Here is a 21,018-nt window from a genome sequence, read left to right on the forward strand (position 1 = left end):
AGAGAATATGTAAAAACCAAACCAAAGCTACAAGAAATACTAAAGGAAATTGTTTGGTCAGAAAACCAATAACATCAGATACCAGCACAACACAAGGTCATAGAACACAACATCCTGATATCAACTCAAATACAGCAATCACAAAAACAAAATAAGATTAATTAAAAAAAAAAAAATGCTCAAAACAGGGAATCATTGAAGTCAATACGTAAAAGATCACAATAATCAAAAACAGGGACTAAATACAGGTGGCATAGAATTGCCATATGCAGAGGGATACAAGGCGATTTAGGACAATACAAGCTAGGTTTTTACTTAGAAAAATAGGGGTAAATATTAAGGTAACCACAAAGAGGTATAACAACTCCATAACTCAAAATAAAAGCCAAGAAAAACGTTAACGACTCAACAAACATAAAGTCAAATACTATGAAAATGAGGATCTCACAATTTACAAAGACAAACGTCTCAGCACGAAAAAGTGGAAAAATGAAATTGTCAACAACACACATAAAAAGGCATCAAAATGACACTAAAAAAAAAAAACACTTACCTATAATTACGCTGAACGTAAATGGACTAAATGCACCAATAAAGAGACAGAGAGTCTCGGACTGGATAAAGAAGCACGATCCGTCTATATGCTGCCTACAAGAGACACACCTTAGACTTAGAGACACAAACAAACTAAAACTCAAAGGATGGAAAAAAATATATCAAGCAAACAATAAGCAAAAAAGAAGAGGAGTAGCAATATTAATTTCTGACAAAATAGACTTTAGACTTAAATCCACCACAAAGGCTAAAGAAGGACACTATATAATGATAAAAGGGACAATTGATCAGGAAGATCTAACCATATTAAATACTTATGCACCCAATGACAGGGCTGCAAGATACATAAATCAAATTTTAACAGAACTGAAAAGTGAGAAAGACGCCTCCACAATTATAGTAGGAGACTTCAACACACCACTTTCGGAGAAAGACAGGACATCCAGTAAGAAGCTCAATAGAGACACAGAAGACCTAATTACAACAATCAACCAAGTTGACCTCATTGACTTCTACAGATCTCTCCACCCAACTGCTGCAAAGTATACTTTTTTTTCTAGCGCACATGGAACATTCTCTAGAATAGACCACATATTAGGTCATAAAACAAACCTTTGCAGAATCCAAAATATCGAAATATTGCAAAGCATCTTCTCAGACCACAAGGCAATAAAAGTAGAAATCAATAACAGAAAAACTAGGGAAAAGAAATCAAATACTTGGAAACTGAACAACACCCTCCTGAAAAAAGACTGGGTTATAGAAGACATTAAGGAGGGAATAAGGAAATTCATAGAAAGCAACGAGAATGAAAATACTTCCTATCAAAACCTCTGGGACACAGCAAAAGCAGTGCTCAGAGGTCAATTTGTATCGATAAATGCACATATACAAAAAGAAGAAAGAGCCAAAATCAGAGAACTGTCCCTACAACTTGAACAAACAGAAAGTGAGCAGCAAAAGAATCCATCAGGCACCAGAAGAAAACAAATAATAAAAATTAGAGCTGAACTAAATGAATTAGAGAACAGAAAAACAATTGAAAGAATTAACAAAGCCAAAAGCTGGTTCTTTGAAAAAATTAACAAAATTGATAAACCATTGGCTAGACTGACTAAAGAAATACAGGAAAGGAAACAAATAACCCAAACAAGAAACGAGAAGGGCCACATCACAACAGACCCAACTGAAATTAAAAGAATCATATCAGATTATTACGAAAAATTGTACTCTAACAAATTTGCAAACCTAGAAGAAATGGATGAATTCCTGGAGAAACACTACCTACCTAAACTAACACAATCAGAAGTAGAACAACTATATAGACCCATAACAAAAAAAGAGATTGAAACGGTAATCAAAAAACTCCCAACAAAAAAAAAGCCCTGGCCCGGATGGCTATACTGCAGAGTTCTACCAAACTTTCAGAGAAGAGATAACACCATTACTACTAAAGGTATTTCAAAGCATAGAAAATGACGGAATACTACCCAACTCATTCTATGAAGCCACCATCTCCCTGATACCAAAACCAGGTAAAGACATCATAAAAAAAGAAAATTACAGACCTATCTCCCTCATGAACATAGATGCAAAAATCCTCAACAAAATTCTAGCCAATAGAATTCAACAACGTATCAAAAAAATAATCCACCACGACCAAGTGGGATTTATACCAGGTATGCAAGGCTGGTTTAATATGAGAAAAACCATTAATGCAATCCACTATATAAGTAAAACAAAAGACAAAAACCACATGGTCTTATCAATTGATGCAGAAAAGGCATTTGACAAAGTCCAACACCCATTTATGATAAAAACTCTCACCAAAATAGGAATTGAAGGAAAATTCCTCAACATAATAAAGGGCATCTGTGCTAAGCCAACAGCCAACATCACTCTAAATGGAGAGAACCTGAAAGCATTTCCCTTGAGAACGGGAACCAGACAAGGATGCCCTTTATCACCGCTCTTATTCAACATTGTGCTAGAAGTCCTAGCCAGAGCAATTCAGCTAGACAAAGAAATAAAGGGCATCCGGATTGGCAAAGAGGAAGTAAAATTATCTCTATTTGCAGATGACATGATCTTATACACAGAAAACCCCAACGAATCCACCAGAAAACTACTGAAACTAATAGAAGAGTTTGGCAGAGTCTCAGGTTATAAGATAAACATACAAAAATCACTTGGATTCCTCTACATCAACAAAAAGAACATCGAAGCGGAAATCACCAAATCAATACCATTCACAATAGCCCCCAAGAAGATAAAATACTTAGGAATAAATCCTACCAAGGATGTAAAAGACCTATACAAAGAAAACTACAAAGCTCTACCACAAGAAATTAAAAAGGACATACTTAAGTGGAAAAACATACCTTGCTCATGGATAGGAAGACTTAACATAGTAAAAATGTCTATTCTACCAAAAGCCATCTATACATACAATGCACTTCCGATCCAAATTCCAATGTCATTTTTTAAGGTGATGGAGAAACAAATCACCAACTTCATATGGAAGGGAAAGAGGCCTCAGATAAGCAAAGCATTACTGAAAAAGAAGAAGAAAGTGGGAGGCCTCACTCTACCGGATTTCAGAACCTATTATACAGCCACAGTAGTCAAAACAGCCTGGTACTGGTACAACAACAGACACATAGACCAGTGGAACAGAATTGAGAACCCAGATATAAATCCATCCACATATGAGCAGCTGATATTTGACAAAGGCCCAGTGTCAGTTAATTGGGGAAAAGATAGTCTTTTTAACAAATGGTGCTGGCATAACTGGATATCCATTTGCAAAAAAATCAAACAGGGCCCATACCTCACACCATGCACAAAAACTAACTCCAAGTGGATCAACGACCCAAACATAAAGACTAAAACGATAAAGATCATGGAAGAAAAAATAGGGACAACCTTAGGAGCTCTAATACAAGGCATAAACAGAATACAAAACATTACCAAAAACGACGAAGAGAAACCAGATAACTGGGAGCTCCTAAAAATCAAACACCTATGCTCATCTAAAGACTTCACCAAAAGAGTAAAAAGACCACCTACAGACTGGGAAAGAATTTTCAGCTATGACATCTCCGACCAGCGCCTGATCTCTAAAATTTATATGATTGTCAAAACTCAACCACAAAAAGACAAACAACCCAATCAAGAAGCGGGCAAAGGAGATGAACACACACTTCACTAAAGAAGATATTCAGGCAGCTAACAGATACATGAGAAAATGCTCTCGATCATTAGCCATTAGAGAAATGCAAATTAAAACCACGATGAGATTCCATCTCACTCCAACAAGCCTGGCATTAATCCAAAAAACACAAAATAATAAATGTTGGAGAGGCTGCAGAGAGATTGGAACTCTTATACACTGCTGGTGGGAATGTAAAATGGTACAACCACTTTGGAAATCTATCTGGCGTTTTCTTAAACAGTTAGAAATAGAACTACCATACAACCCAGAAATCCCACTCCTCAGAATATACCCTAGAGAAATGAGCCTTCACACAAACAGATATATGCACACCCATGTTTATTGCAGCTCTGTTTACAATAGCAAAAAGTTGGAAGCAACCAAGGTGTCCATCAACGGATGAATGGGTAAATAAATTGTGGTATATTCACACAATGGAATACTACGCATCGATAAAGAACAGTGACGAATCTGTGAAACATTTCATAACATGGAGGAACCTGGAAGGCATTATGCTGAGCGAAATGAGTCAGAGGCAAAAGGACAAATATTGTATAAGACCACTATTATAAGATTTTGAGAAATAGTATAAACTGAGAAGAACACATACTTTTGTGGTTACGAGGGGGGGAGGGAGGGAGGGTGGGAGAGGGTTTTTTACTGATTAATTAGTAGATGAGAACTGCTTTAGGTGAAGGGAAGGACAATACTCAATACATGGAAGGTCAGCTCAACTGGACTGGACCAAAAGCAAAGAAGTTTCCGGGATAAAATGAATGCTTCAAAGGTCAGCGGAGCAAGGGCGGGGGTTTGGGGACCATGGTTTAAGGGGACTTCTAAGTCAATTGGCAAAATAATTCTATTATGAAAACATTCTGCATCCCACTTTGAAATGTGGCATCTGGGGTCTTAAATGCTAACAAGCGGCCATCTAAGATGCATCAATTGGTCTCAACCCACCTGGAGCGAAGGAAAATGAAGAACACCAAGGTCACACGATAACTAAGAGCCCAAGAGACAGAAAGGGCCACATGAACCAGAGACCTACATCATCCTGAGACCAGAAGAACTAGTTGGTGCCCGGCCACAATCGACGACTGCCCTGACAGGGAGCACAACAGAGAACCCCTGAGGGAGCAGGAGATCAGTGGGATGCAGACCCCAAATTCTCATAAAAAGGCCATACTTAACGGTCTGACTGAGACTAGAGGAATCCCAGCAGTCATGGTCCCCAAACCTTCTGTTGGCACAGGACAGGAACCATTCCCGAAGACAACTCATCAGACATGAAAGAGACTGGACAGTGGGTAGGAGAGAGATGCTGATGAAGAGTGTGCTAATTATAGGAGGTGGACACTTGAGACTGTGTTGGCATCTCCTGTCTGGAGGGGGGATGGGAGGATAGAGTGAGTTGGAAGCTGGCAAGATTGTCACGAAAGGAGAGACTGGAAGGGCTGACTCATTGCGGGGAGAGCAGGTGGGAGTACTGAGTAAGGTGTATATAAACTTACATGTGATTGTCTGACTTGATTTGTAAACGTTCACTTGAAGCTCAATAAAAGTTAATAAAAACAAAAAACAAAAAAAAAAAAAAAGTCTTCACCAAAGGGGTAAAAAGACAGCCTGCAGAGTGGGAAAAAATTTTTGGCTATGACAAATCTGACGAAGGCCTACTCTCTAAAATCTACAGAAAAATCCAACACCTCTACAACAAAAACACAAGCAATCTAATTAAAAAATGGGCAAAGGATATGAACAGACACTTCCTCAAAGAAGACACTCAAACGGCTAACAGACACGAGGTAATGCTCACAATCACTAGCCATAAGAGAAATGCATGCAAATCAAAGCCACAATGAGATCACCATCTTACCCTAACATTACTGGCACAAATCAGAAAATAAGAAATGTTGGAGAGGCTATGGGGAGATTGGAACTCTTATGCACTGCTGGTGGGAATGCAAAATAGAACAACCATTTTGGAAAATGGTATGGTGCTTCTTTAAAAAGCTGGAAACAGAAATACCGTATGATCCAGCAATCCCACTCCTACAAATATATCTAGAGAAATAAGAGCTGTCACACTCTCATGGATTGAATTATGTCCCCCCCAAAATGTGTTAACAACTTGGTTAAACCATGATTCCCAGTACTGTGCGGTTGTCCTCCATTTTGTGATTGTAATTTTATGTTGAGGGGATTAGGGTGGTATTGTAACACCACCCTTACTCAGATCCAGTGTAAAGGGAGTTTTCCTGGGGTGTGGCCTGCACCACCTTTTATCTCTCAAGAGATGAAAGGGAAGCAAGCAATGAGTAGGGGACCTCGTACCACCAAGAAAGCAGCACCGGGAGCAGAGCACATCCTTCGGACATGGGGTCCCTGCACCTGAGAAGCTCCTCGACCAGGGGAAGACTGAGGACAAAGACCTTCTTCCAGAGCTGACAGAGAGAAAAAGCATTCCCCTGGAGATGTCCTGAATTTGGACTTGTAACCTACTAGACTGTGAGAAAATAAATTTTTCTTTGTTAAAGCCATCCATTTGTGGTATTTCTGTCATGGCAGTACTAGATGACTAAGACACACATGAATAGACATGCACACCCATGTTCACTGCAGCATTGTTCACAATAGCAAAAAGATGGAAACAACCTAGGTGCCCATCAACAGAGGAATGGATAAACCATCCATGGTACATACACACAATAGAATACTATGCAAAGATAAAGAACAACGATGAATCTGTGAAGCATCTCACAATGTGGAAAAATCTGGAGGGCATTATGCTAAGTGAAATAAGTCAATCACGAAAGGCCAAATATTGCATGAGACCACTACTGTAAAAACTCATGAAAAGGTTTATACACAAAAAGAAACAATCTTTGACGGTTACGAGGGAGGGGAGGACTGAGAATGGAATAACACTAAACAGACAATAGATAAGTGGTAACTTTGGTGAAGGGTAAGACAGTACTCAATACCAGGGAAGCCAGCACAACTTGCCCATGGCAACATCATGGAAGCTCCGTAGGCAAATCCAAACTCCCTGAGGGACCAAATAACTGGGTTGAGGGCTCTGGGGACCACGGTTCAAGGAACATCTAGCTCAATTGGCATAACATAATTTATAAAGGAAATGTTCTACATTCTACTTTGGGGAGTAGTATCTGGGGCTTTAAACCTTATGAACCATCTAAGATACTGCACTAGTCTTACCCCATCTTCAGCAAGGGAGACAAGAAGAAAACCAAAGACACAAGGGAAAGATGAGTCCAAACTAACGGACCACAACTACTACAGCCTCCACCAGACTGAGTCCAGCACAACTATATGGTGCCTTGCTACCATCACTGACTGTTCTGACAGAGATCACAGTAGAGGGTCCTGGACAGAGCTGGAGAAAAATGTAGAACAAAATTCTAACATACACACACGCAAAAAGAAAAAAAAAGACCAGACTTACTGGTCTGACAGAGACTGGAGAAACCCTGAGACAATAATGATATCAACCCTGAGGTTCACCATTCAGCCAAAGATCAGACAGCCCCATAAAACAAAACCAGACTAAATGGGCACACCAGCCAGCGGCAAGGATGAGAAGGCAGGAGGGGACAAGAGAGCCAGTAGTGGAGAACCCAAGGTCGAGAAGGGGAGAGTGTTCATAGGTCGTGGGGTTGGTAACCAATGTCACAAAACAACATGTGTATTAACTGTTTAATGAGAAACTGGTCTGCTCTGTAGACCTTCATCTAAATTACAACAACAAAAAAAAAGATAAACGTCCCACTGATCAATAAGAATTATTACTTTCCTGCCTCCCATCTGCCAAGTTCTCACCTGAATAGACCCAGCTCGAGATTTTTCCTTCCTCCATCAATGATTCTTCTTGCTTCAACAAGAAGATCAAATCTGACTTCAGAGACTGATACCCTGTTTATGGGAAATAATATAGGACTTGGTCATTGGTGGACAATCAACCGATCTAGAACTCAGGCATGCTACAAATCCACCAGACTGGCTAATTAAAAAGACTGACATTACCAACGGTTGATGGAACGCTCATACATTGCTGGTAGAAATGCAAATTGGTATAACGTCTTTGGAAAACTGTTTGGTAATATCTACTGAAGCTAAATATACATATGCCCTACCAGAAATTATATATAAAAACGTTCATATCAGCTTTATTTCTAATAGCCCAAATCTGAAAAAATCCAAAAGACCATCAACAGTAGGATGGGTTTAAAAAATTGATAAATTATTGTATATTCATTAAATGGAATATAATGCAGCAATAAGAAGGAACAAGCACTGTTACATACAACAATATTGATGAATTCCACAAATATCTTAAATTAAAGATGCCAGGCAACAAAAACTTACTGTGTGATTCCACTCACATGAAATTAAGAACAGACAATATTAATCTACAGTGACAGAAGCCAGGATAGATGTTACCTATGAGGAGGTAACTTGCAAGCGGCTCAAAGGAGCCTTCTGGGGTGCTAGAAATGTTCTATGTCTTGATCTGAGTAGACGTTATTCAGATATACACATATTTAAAAGTTAATCAAGTTGTATACTTAAGATTTTGTACACTTTACTATATATGTTATACCTCCATTAATTTATAAAAACAAAGTAGAATTTGGGATCATGCCCTTGTCTTCAATCTCCCAAGAATGAAAACACAGTACCCATTTTCTTTTCATCAAAGTTCACTGGAGGTAGAAGCACATTTTTTGTACACAAAATTAATACTTTTTTTACTCTATTAGCTTGAAACCAGGCTCATTAAACATTCAGAGACCCAACAGCTTTTAGTAAATAAGAAAAGAAATATAGTCAACTGGGTACTGTGGTGTGTTTAAAATATGTCCCATAAATTCTCTGATAATTCTCCCTTTGAGTGTGGGCTAGACTTAGTAACTCATTCCTAATGAATACAATAAGGAATAATGGTGTGATTTTAGAGACTTAGTCAAAAAAGGCACTGAGACTTCCTCCTTGCTGTCTCTCTTGGATTGCTCATTTTGGGGGAAGTCAACTGCCATGAGGAGAGGCTTACACAGTGAGGCTCTGAGGTCTCCTGCTAACAGACAGCAAGGAACTGAAGCCTCCTGTCCATAGCCATGTAAGCCACCTTGGAAATGGATCCTCCAACCCCACACAAGTTTTCAAATGACTGCAGCCCCTGCCAACATCTGACTGCACCACAGGAGAGATGGACCATGCACAAGAACCACCAGCTAAATCATTCCCAAATTCCTGACCCACAGTAAAAAATGTTTGTTTTAAGCCACTAAATTTTGGCATAATTGTTACATAGTAGTAGATAACTCATACAGGTACCGTATGAGGGAAGCTGTCCTTACCCACTGAGACAAGGTTGCTATAGTTCTCCAGCATCACATCCCTGTACAGGTTTCTTTGAGCAGAGTCCAGCTGCTGCCACTCCTCCTGGGTGAAGTCCACAGTCACATCCTTGAAAGAGACTAATTCCTGCAACAGGACATTTCTGTTCAATCTATGATGGAAAGTACTGGGTAATGTATAAAAGAGGTATGGGAACTTGTTATGTTTTCATCATTCAGAGTTCATCATAATAAATTAGACATTTATTATGAGACCAATTTTGAGTTCTACTACGTGGGGGAAGCAAAACTCATATTAGAAAAACTTTACCATTGAAAATCATCCATTCTATCAACAAGTATTTATTGAGTACCTATGTGGGCAGGCCTGGGTTTCCAAGGCTGTCACCTTTATGGAGGAGCCCTGGTGGCACAGTGGTTAAGAGAATGGCTGCTAACCAGAAGGTCCACCAGCTGCTTCTTGTAAACCCTATGGGGCAGTTCTACTCTGTCTACAGGGTTACCAAGAGTCAGAATTGACTCGATGACAATGTGTTTGGGGTGTTTTTGGATTTTATGTGGCCAGTGTTAGTGATGGGAATAAAAATATGAATAAAATATAGAAAGCTTACAAACTAGTAGATGGGGGCAAACAATTAAATTTGGCAATGCTATAAGAGGGTTCCATCTCCTTTATTATATAAACTCCTTCTCAGTTTCGCTCTCAGGGAAAAAACAGTTTACACATGGTAACACTGCTACCAGATGGATATTCTGGTCAATATTCCACTCTAGCATAATGTATACAAAGTAAAAGAAGCTGAAGATTTGTTCACTCCATAGAAATGGGACTGCATACATTTAAAACCCAGTAATAAAGGTCTATGGAACGCATTTCATATTCCACAATACTATATTGAATCAAATCCAACCAAGATACACCTGAAAGACAGCATGTGAGGGAAGGAGAGGAATCAGGTAAGAATACTTGGTTTTTGGTCTGAACAACTGGCATCCACTGAAGTCCAAAACAGGAATTAACTCGACAGCAATGGGTTTTTTTTTTTTTTTAAGTCCAAAAGACAAGAAAGAGCAGGTTTGGGCAGAGGAGAGGGACGGAATCAAGAATTCTATTTGTCCAAGTTAAGTTTGAGATACTCATTATAACAGATGTCTAAGTGGCAATAATGACTAGGCAATTGGACTTCAGTGAGATACCAGTTGCTCAGACCAAAAACCAAGAAGCTCAGAATTCAAGCTGAGAAAAGTGGGAAGTAAGAAGAGGGGGAGGGAGGTATAACATGCAGTGAATAACAGATCAGAGGTCTGGAGGGAGCTGAAGACTTGCTGGAGTGAAGGTACTAGAAATAGGAGATAATGGTCAAAGAATGAAATGCTTGGAGGTGGCAGAGCTGTTATTAATTAAAAATTTAGAAAATAACTACGGGAGTTGGTCACCACGATGAGGCGAAAGAAAATGATCTCTGGAAATGAGCAGGTACACTGGTATCAGTGGTACATAACCCACTGATCTCCAAACTTTTTACATCAGAGACACTTCAGTTAAAAAAAAAAAAGCGGGCACCACCAGTATGTGCCTTTAAAAAAACTGTATCATGTACTTCAATCCAAAACCAAAAACCCATTGCCGTCGAGTCAATTCCAACTCATATGTCTATAGGAGAGAGTAGAACTGCCCCATAGAGTTTCCAAGGAGCACCTGGTGGATTTGAACTGCTGACCTTTTGATTACCAGCTGCAGCACTTAACCACTACGCCACCAGGATTTCCATGTACTTCAATACTGAGATATTATGTTCATTAAAAAGATATAAAAGTACAAGTTCTCGTATTTTTTCCCCATGCCCCAGAGAATCATCTTGCGTATCTCCTGAGAAATGTATACTCCTTGCCTTGAAGACTACTGTACTGAAGCTACAAGCTACATGATGGATATAACTACTGAAACACTGTAAGAATTAAACAATATGTACCTTCAAATAAAAACATTTAAAACTGCATGACACTTAAACCCACTACGATGCTGTCTAGCAGGGTTCAGCTGAGTGATAAACCAACTGAGACATGAGTACATTCACCTGATTTCCACAAGCCACCAAACATAATCACTTGATATGGCCTTCAAGGCTCTCAACCTGTGGCATTTTAAAGGGAAAATACTGGACTATCTTATTTACTGGTTAAAAAAATAGACATTAAAACTAAGGCTATCATTACTTTCAATGACATGAATACCCTGAACCAATTTCACAAACTCCCAGGGCTAAGAAATGCTGTTCTAAAAATTATAGATTTTGTTTTTTGATAAAGGCAGACTCACAAAAGCTGGGTACCTGGATCTCATGATTTCGGTGTCCAGAACATCTGAATTATTAAATTCTGCTATACTATTATGTCCTATACTTATTTTGAGAAATTCTCTAAGGAAGGGTTATAGAGAAACCTGTTATGAAAGTTGATCAATATTGAGGACAATATGCATGAAGATCCATCCAGAGAATAACTTCAGACCTAAACGCCAAAAACAAATCTTGAAAATTATCACATCTAACAAATAACACAGACGATATAATTGGAGATGATATGCAGCTCAACTTCAATCAGCTATGACAGATCCTATAACTTACATGACTATGTTCCAAATTTCCTTCATCTAGATATTCTGTTTTCTTTTTATTTTCCCTATTAACATTTTTCTATTTAATTGAATTCTTTAAAACTGTCTCAACTCCACTGGAAAACAAAATGGGATATAAATAGTTAGCTCACTTACCTGAGACTTGATCATTTTCTGCTCTTCTTCAGAAAGGGCCCCATTGCCATCAAGCTGATTCTGACTCATGACAACCCCATGTGTGTCAGAGTAGAACTGCACTGCATAGGGTTTTCAATGGCTGTAATATTATGGAATAGAAAGCCAGGCCTCTCTTCCACGGCACCACTGGGTGGATTTGAACCGCCAACTTTTCAGTTAGTAGTTGAGTGCAAACCGCTTGCATCACCCAGGGCAGATATCTGTAAAGGCAGAGCTAGGATAAGCAGGGAGTGGATAACACTGACCATCTGTGCCTGCCCTACAATTTACAGAATCATGAGCCTAGAAATCCCTATGATCAACTACACAAAAGACCTTTGGAGACCACCCCTTTCAAAGGTTACTTTCAAAGAGACCACAAAGAATTATGCTGTGATAACATCAACCTGCTGACTTACAGTTCTGAAAAGACCAGGTGGCCCTTGGACATTATCTTAGGCTGGGTTCTCTAGAGGAGCAAAACCAGTGAAGCACATACATGTATAAATATAGAGAGAAAAATTTATATCAAAGAAATGGCTCAAGCAGTTGTGGAAGCTGGCAAGTCCCAAATCCGTGGGTCAGATGTCAAGCTGGAGGCTTCTCCAGACTCATGTGGTTGCAGGGGCTGATGAACCCAATACTTCAGGTCAGGCGGCAGGCTGTTGGCTCACGTTCCAAGAACTAGAAGTCAGAGGATGACAAGTCGGATGCAGGATGCAGATAGGGCAAGCTTTGCGAGAACATCTATATATACACTGGATGCAGGCCACGACCCCAAGGAAACTCCCCTTTCAACTGACTGGCTGCTCATATCAGATCACAAAATAAAGGATGATTACATATCTACCAAACCACTGAGAGTCATGGCCTAGTAAAGTTGACACATAACCTTAACCATCGCAGGCATGAAATTTTTTTACGTTGAGGATGTGAATATTTATATTCCACTATATGTCAAAAGTGTTTCCCCTACTTTGATCCTACAAATCTATGAAGGCACACAAAGATACATCTGCAAGGGTTATTTGTCATAATGCTGCTTTATCACCTGAATAGTAGAAACTACCTGAAGTCCAACAATAGGGATTAGTTAAATCAGTTGTGGGAAGGATAAAATACTATACGGTTAATATAATTTCTTATAAAAGTATTTACTGACCTGGAAAAATGTATTCAAAAGTAAGAAAAGATCATAAAGCAATATGTAAGATACGATCCCATTTTGGAAGAAAAGTGTGTATGTCTGAAAGGACATACATCAAAATATTTACAGTTACCTTTGGATGCAGGATTACAAGTGATTTCTATTGAGTTCCATTTGCCATTTTCAGTTTTCTGAAATAAACATATTTTTGAAATAAAAAATGATAGTTATTTTTAGCATCTATTATCCTACTCACCTCTTATCCCAAACTAATATCATGGAAGTTTCAAAGAGCACAATTCATAACAGGGGGGTTAGCTATGAGAAAATAAACAGGGTGTTCAATGAGCTGCAGCACTCTCATCCATAGATTTATTGGGTCATGTTGACTGGACGATAAAACTCTTATGTCACCTCATTTTTTTCTATCTATACGCTTTTTTTTTTATACGCTAGTCTATCTTTTTTGTTTTTTAAACAAAATTATTGAGATATAATTTACACACCATAAATGTACCCAATGTAAATGTACAATTCAATGATTTTTAGTAAATTTATAGAGTTGTGCAATCATTATCACAAGCCAGATTTAGAACATTTCAATCTCCCAGGAAGTTCCCTCATGCCTCTTTGCAGTCAATTCCTCCTCCCACCTCCAGCTTCAGGGAAACACTAATTTGCTTTCTGTCTCTATAGGTTTACCTTTTCTAAGAATTTAATACAAATGGAATCATATAGTCTTTTGCGTCTGGTTTATTTCATTTAGCATAATGTTTTTTAGGTCCATCTATGTTGTAGCATGTATCAGTAGTCTGTTCCTTTTAATTTCTAAATCCATTGTATGCATACACCACATTTTGCTTATCTGTTCTCAGTTGATGGACACTTGGACTGTTTCCACTTTTGGACTATTAATAATAACGTGCTGCTATGGACATTCGCATACGAGTCTTTGTGTGGATCTGGTCTACATTTTTTATTGCCTCTTCTAATTTGGTTGCAGTTTCTTGAAACCTATATCCTGTTTTGTCATTGATGAACTGTGGTGTGGTGCGTTCTAGACCTGAGCTCTGCAACTAACACTCACTTAGGCCCAGCCTCACTAATCTTTAAAATAAGGTGAAACTAGAGAATACCTCAAATATTACCGCTCTATTTTTCTCGGATTTAATTTTTCTCCTAATGGCTTAGTTTTCTATTATACTATTTTCACAGTAGAACTTGAAAAACTTTGAATAGCGTCACACACATTAGATAATTCATCAGCTCCCCTACTTTGCCCCCAAGAATGTTTCATTCTTTCTGCTCCTAATTGGGTTGTTTACCCAGGGTTTAAAGCACAGAGTGGCCATCACTCTAATTAAAATACCTTTACCCCTTCTCTGCCTGGTAAACTCCTAATGTTCTTTCAAGGCAGAGTTCAAATGTCTCCTTCTCTAACCTTTCCGATGTCTCCTGGATAGAACTGGCCACTCCTTCCTCTGACTTCCCCCCAGACTCTGCTATAGGTCTTTCCTGATACAGGTTTATGGCAAAGGATGTTATAGCCTGAACAAGACCAAGGAAGTGGGAATGGGAGGACAAACCAGAGAGATGTCACTAGGCAGAATCACCAAGATTTGAAGGCTGACCAGATACAGAAAGGAGGAAACTAGATGTGTCCCAGGTTTCTAGTATGGCCATCTGGGTGATGCGTGATGCCATTTACCATGATGGAGAATACAGTAGGATGAGTAGGTCAAGTAAGGAGAAGAAAGATTTAAAAACTGTTTTGAACATCTTAAGTTTGAGGTGCTTGTGAGTAACCCTCATAGAGAGATGTAACATCTGGCTACGTGAGTCTGGAGCTTAGAACGAAGGTCTAAACTAGGGCTATACATTGGCAAGATGTGAGTTTAAAGGTGGAAGCTGATGAAGTGAGTATGGCTGAAATTGTCCAGAGATAGCACATAGACTGAAAAGCAGGGAGAAGACAAAGGGGCTTTGAGAAAGGGGTTTAAGGAGAGACTTGGGCATGAAGTACAGGTAGTCTCCGACTTAGGAAGTATTCAACGTACGACAAACCGCACTTAAGACCCTCTTTTTTTTATTTCTATTTTTTGTGCATCTTATCTTTAGTAATATGTACTACAATGTTGCAGCACACAACTCACTGATGTTATCATTCTCAGATGTTCATTCACAGACATTCAATGTTAGAGTTTTCTGTTCAAAACACTGGCCTACAGCAGGCAATAATGAAAACTAAAAAGAAAAAAAGAGGTATTCCACTTACCTCAGAATCGACTTAGGACAGAGTCATGGGAATGGTGCCCTGTCTGTCCTAAGTCGGAAACTACCTGTACTTAGCTAGCTGCAAAACAGCAGTAGAGAATGTGAAGCCTCAGCTCTGTTCACGAGATCCGAGGGTGGAAGCAGGACCTCTGGGAGATGAATGGGAACCCTTCCAGACCCTCATATCTTTACATGCATAAATCCACAAAAGGAAACCCAGCACACAATAACATGTATGCTGAGTGCAAACTGTTCTCATAATTCAGAGCTGAAGCACCCTTCTCCCCAAGCACTGATGACATGTAGCCTACCCCCAGGCTCCGTTGCCCACTACAGCCCTCACTCAATGATCCCCCACAAAGTAATCCTAAAGCAGATTCCCCCTTTTCAGGGCTTCAGCCTCTAATTTCTGTGACCTCAATCCCTAATCCTGAGAAACCCAGAATCACTTATACAGACACCCCTAATCACTAACCGCCTCCCCCTCGCCCAATATCTCAAATCAGTCACTGACCCTCCTCAGGATCCACCACCAGCAAAATCAAGAGTCCCACAGGGCGGCAATAACTGCTGCTAACCGGTTTAAAAAAAAAAAAACACCGTTGTCGTGGAGTCTATTCCAACTCACAGCGACCCACAGGACAGAGCAGAACTGCCTCTCAGGGTTTCCAAAGAGCGACTGGTGGATTCGAACTGCAGGCCTTTTGGTTAGCAGCCGTAGCTCACTGCAGCTCTTAACCACTGCGCCGCCACCAAAAACAAACAAAAACCCTTTGCCATGGAATCGATTCTGACTCCGACTCACAGCCACCCTATAGGACAGGGTAGAACTGCCCCATAGGGTTTCCAAAGAGCACTCTATGGATTTGAACTGCTGACCTTTTGGTTAGCAGCCGCAGCTCTTAACCACTACGCCACCAGGGGCCACCACATGTCCCCTTAATTACTAACCGCAACAAGGTCTAAAATTAGGGACCGCTAGAGACTGCACTGGGTTTTTTTTTTTTAGAGACGCACAATCGCTAACCAAACATGATGCCCTTACTCCCACACCGCGGGCAGCGGCAGAAACCTCCTCTTCTGAGAACCGGACTCCTCAACTTCCCGCCTCTTCTCCGGCGTCCTCAGCGAAGTGCCACATCCCCGCCCCTTCCGGGGTTGCAGGACTCTCCGTATCCAGGCGGGGTCTGGCGCAGCCCGTGATTCGCCTATATCGCGAGACTTTCCCAGTTGTTAGCACTGGCTGTGGGGAAAAGTTGTGGTAGTGAGCTTTCTTAAAGATTTACAGCCTTGGAAACCCTACGGGATCGTTATTAGTGGAAATGGACTCCACGGCAGTGGGTGTGGTTTTTTTGAGTCGTCAGCCAGAGGAATTAATATGGCTGCTCCCAGCGTGAAACAATAAATGACGCCATGTTTCAAGTAGATGTTAGTGCCGTACAGCGGTTCAAATCTCTCACCGCAGGGAATAGGAATGTAGAAGCTATGGAAAGGGGCGGGGGGGGGGCGGCGGGGAGAAGCGGGAGCAAAGACATAAACTAGGAAAGAATTCCAGGTATCTGAGGATGGAGTCAAACAATCTATCCAGCTAAAATATGTAGAAAAAGGAAGCCCCGAGCAAAGGCAGGGAAGGGAAGTGGGGAAGCCCTCTTACGAAGCAGTTGAGGAGAATGAGGCCAGAGAGCTTAAGTCAGTTGATCTAAATCACACTGCCTCACTTTTCCAATCTGAAGACTGGTAAGAATAACAAACCCATAAAAAAAATTAAAAAAAAAAAAAAACGTTGCTGTGGAGTCTGACTCAACGGCCCCACAGGGTTTCTAAGGAGTGGCTGGTGGATTCCAACTGTGGACATATTGCTTAGCAGCCAAGCTCTTAACCACTGCTCCACCAGGGCTCCAGTAATAATAAGAGTTAACACTTATTGAGAGCTTACTAGATGATTATTGCTATGGGTTGAATTGTGTCCCCCAGAAAGATATGTTGAAGTCCTAACTCGCTGTACCTGCGAGCTTGACCTTGTTTGGAAACAGTCTTTGAAGAGGTTATCAATTAAGTTAATATGAGGTCATGTCAGAGTAGGGTGAGTCCTAGTGCGTGGTGTCCTAGGATGTTATTGTTGTTGTTGTTAAGTGCCCTCTAGTCCGTTCTGACTCAGCAACACTGTGTACAACTAAACGAAACACTGCCAGGTCCTGCGCTATCCTCACAATCCTTGTGATGCTTGAGCCCATTGTTGCAGCCCTTGTGTCAGTCCATCTTATTGAGGGTCTTCCTCTTTTTCGCTGACCCTCTACTTTACCAAGCATGATGTCCTTCTCCAGGGACTGATCCTCCCTGCTAACATGTCCAAAGTATGTGAGAGAGTCCTCCCCACCCTTGCCTCCAAGGAGCATCCTGGCTGTACTTCTTCCAAGACAAATTTGGTCTGTCTTTTGGCACTCCATGATATGTTCACTATTTTTCACCAACACCATAATTCAAAGGCATCAATTCTTCTTTAGTCTTCCTTATTCATTGTCAAGCTTTTGGATGCATATGAGGTGATTGAAAATACCATGGCTTGGGTCAGGCCCACCTTAGTCCTCAAGGTGACATCTTAGTTTTTTAACACTTTAAAGAGATCTTTTGCAGCAGATTTGCCCAATGCAATGTGTTGTTTGATTTTTTTCTCTTTTATGGCTCCTTAGATGAAGGTTTACCAAACAAACTAGCTTCTCATTAAACAATTAGTAAGCATAACATTTCGTGATGTTGGTTGCCAACTCCACATGTCAACACTCTCCCCTTCTTGACTTTGGGTTCCGTATTACCAGCTTTCCTTTCCCCTCATGCCTTCTCTCCTTGTCCCATGTCCTTTGATTTCTTGCCTGCTGTTTCCAAGGGCATTGATTGTGGATACAAATAAAATGTAGTCCTTGACAACATCAATCTTTTCTCCATTTATCATGATGTTGCTTATTGGTCCAGTCGTGAGGATTTTTGTTTTCTTTATGTTGAGGTGTAATCCATACTGAAGGCTGTAGTCTCTGATCTTCATCAGTAAGTGCTTCAAGTCCTCTTCACTTTCAGCAAGCAAAGTTGTGTCATCTGCATAACGCAGGTTGTTAATAAGCCTTTCTCCAATCCTGACACCCTGTCCGTCTTCATATAGTCCAGCTTCTTGAATTATTTACTCAGCACACAGACTGAATGAGTAGGTGAAAGGATACAACCCTGATGCATACCTTTCCTGACTTTAAAGCATGCAGTATCCCCTTGTTCTGTTCCAACGACTGCCTCTTGGTCTAAGTACAGGTTCCTCATGAGCACAATTAAGTGTTCTGGAATTCCCATTCTTCGCAATGTTATCCATAATTTCTTACGGTCCACACAGGCAAATGCCTTTGCATAGTCAATAAAACACAGGTAGACATTTTTCTGGTATTCTCTGTTTTCAGCCTGGATCCATCTGACATAAGCAATGATATCCCTTGTTCCGATGCCCTCTTCTGAACCTGGCTTGAATTTCTGGCAGTTCCTTGTTGATGTACTATTACAACCATTTTTGAATGATCTTCGAAAAAATTTACTTGTGTGTTATATTAATGATATTGTTTTATAATTTGCACATTCTGTTGGATCACCTTTCTTTGAAATGGGCACAAGTATGGATCTCTTCCAGTCAGTTGGCAAGGTAGCTGTCTTCCAAATTTCTTGGCATAGATGAGTGAGCACTTCCAGTGCTGCATCCACTTACTGAAACATCTCAATTGGTATTCCGTTGATTCCTGAAGCTTTGTTTTTCGCCAGTGCTTTCAGTGCAGCTTGGACCTCTTCCTTCAGTATGATAGGTTCTTGATCATATGCTACCTCCTGAAATGGTTGAATGCCAACTGATTCTTTTTGGTACAGTGACTCTGTATATTCCTTCCATCTTCTTTTGATGCTTCCTGCATCATTTAGTATTGAATCCTTCAATATTGCAACTCGAGGCTTGAATATTTTCTTCAGTTCTTTCAGCTTGAGAAATGCAGACCACGTTCTTCCCCTTTGGTTTTCTAACTCCAGATCTTTGCCCATTTCATTATAATACTTTACTTTGTCTTCTCAAGCTGATCTTTGAAATCTTGCTTTCAGTTCTTTTACTTCATCATTTCTTCCTTTTGCTTTAGCTACTGTATGTTCAGAGCAACTTTCAGAGTCTCTTCTGTCATTTTGGTGTTTTCTTTCTTTCCTGTCTTTTTAGTGACCTATTGCTTTCTTCATGTATGATGTCCTTGGTGTCATTCCACAACTTATCTGTTCTTCGGTCATTAGTGTTCAATGCATCAAATCTATTCTTGAAATGGTCTCTAAATTCTGGTGGGATATACTCACAGTCATACTTTGCCTCTAGTGGACTTGTTCTAATTTTGTTTGATATAGTGCCAGAAGATGAGTCCTCTCAGGTTGGAAGGCACTCACTCACAAGACAATTGGGGAAGAGCTGCCTCCTCAAAGTCGACCTTAATGATATGGATGGAGTTAAGCTTTCAGGACCTTCATTTGTTGATGTGGCATGACTCAAAATGAGAAGAAACAGCTGCAAACATACATTAATAATTGGAATGTGGAATGTACAAAGTATGAATCTAGGAAAATTGGAAGTCATCAAAAATGAAATGGAACTCATAAGCATCAATATCCTAGGCATTAGTGAGCTGAAATGGACTGCTATTGACCATTTTGAGTCAGACAATCATATGCTGGGAATGACAAATTGAAAAGGAATGGCGCCGTGTTCGTCGTCATAAAAGACTTTTCAAGATCTACCCTGAAGTACAACACTGTAAGTGATAGGATAATATCTATACACCTACAAGGAAGAACAGTTAATGGAACTATTATTCAAATTTACACACCAACCACTGAGGCCAAAGATGAAGAAAGTGAAGATTTTTACCAACTTCTGCAGTCTGAAATTGATCAAACATGCAGTCAAGATGCATTGATAACTAGAATGTGTAAGTTGAAAACAAGAAGAACTGGTAGCTGGAAAATATGACCTTGGTGATAGAAACAAAGTTGGAGATAGCATGATAGAATTGTGTAAGACCAACGACTTATTCTTTGGAAATACCTTTTTTCACAAACATAAATGGCAACATGGACCTAGCCAGATGGAATACATCGGAATCAAATTGACTACATTTACGGAAAGACAATGGAAAACCTCAATATCATCAGTCAGAGCAGGGCCAGGGGCCGACTGTGAAACAGACCATCAGTTGCTCAAATGTAAGTTGAAGTTGAAGAAAATTAAAACAAGTCCACCAGAACCAAAGTACACCCTTGAGTATATCCCACCTGAATTTAGAGGCCATCTCGAGACGAGATTTTACGCATTGTCCAATATAAGACGTAAGTACAGACACAGAGGGAAGATGTCCATATGAAAATGGAGGCAGAGGTTAGAATGATCTAGAAGTCAAAGAACTGTGAGACAATATATTTCTGTTATTATAAGCCATCCATTTGTGGTACTTTGTTATGGCAACTCTAGGAAATAATACATTTACTAATGTGGGTTATTTAATTTAGGCTTTATTTAAGGTAGTGTCTTAATAAGGATTTTTTTTTTCATGTTGAGCTGTAATCCATACTGAAGGCTGTGGTCTTTGAACTTCTTCAGTAAGTA

General features: G+C 39.9%; 1 protein-coding gene across 11 annotated transcripts in view; it reads right to left on the bottom strand.

The window, feature by feature from the left end:
- The window catches only part of LOC126082747 (zinc finger protein OZF-like), a 60,684-nt gene that overhangs the window by 28,239 nt on the left and 11,427 nt on the right, over window positions 1-21,018 (bottom strand). Inside the window, exons 2-7 of one of the 11 annotated variants that reach the window (XM_049895633.1) lie at window positions 16,405-16,602; window positions 13,219-13,276; window positions 12,438-12,622; window positions 11,918-12,159; window positions 9,145-9,271; window positions 7,607-7,699 (exon numbers count right to left, since the gene is read on the bottom strand). In XM_049895633.1, the coding sequence (XP_049751590.1) occupies window positions 7,607-7,699; window positions 9,145-9,271; window positions 11,918-11,986 (289 nt within the window). In that variant the 5' untranslated portion in view covers window positions 11,987-12,159; window positions 12,438-12,622; window positions 13,219-13,276; window positions 16,405-16,602. Of the gene's footprint in view, window positions 1-7,606; window positions 7,700-9,144; window positions 9,272-11,587; window positions 11,607-11,917; window positions 13,196-13,218; window positions 13,277-16,376; window positions 16,603-21,018 lie in introns of those variants that run through there. The other 10 variants (XM_049895632.1, XM_049895634.1, XM_049895635.1 and 7 more) reach the window with 10 other exon arrangements.

The sequence above is a fragment of the Elephas maximus genome, chromosome 9, assembly GCF_024166365.1.
Source record: "Elephas maximus indicus isolate mEleMax1 chromosome 9, mEleMax1 primary haplotype, whole genome shotgun sequence".
NCBI lineage: Eukaryota > Metazoa > Chordata > Mammalia > Proboscidea > Elephantidae > Elephas > Elephas maximus.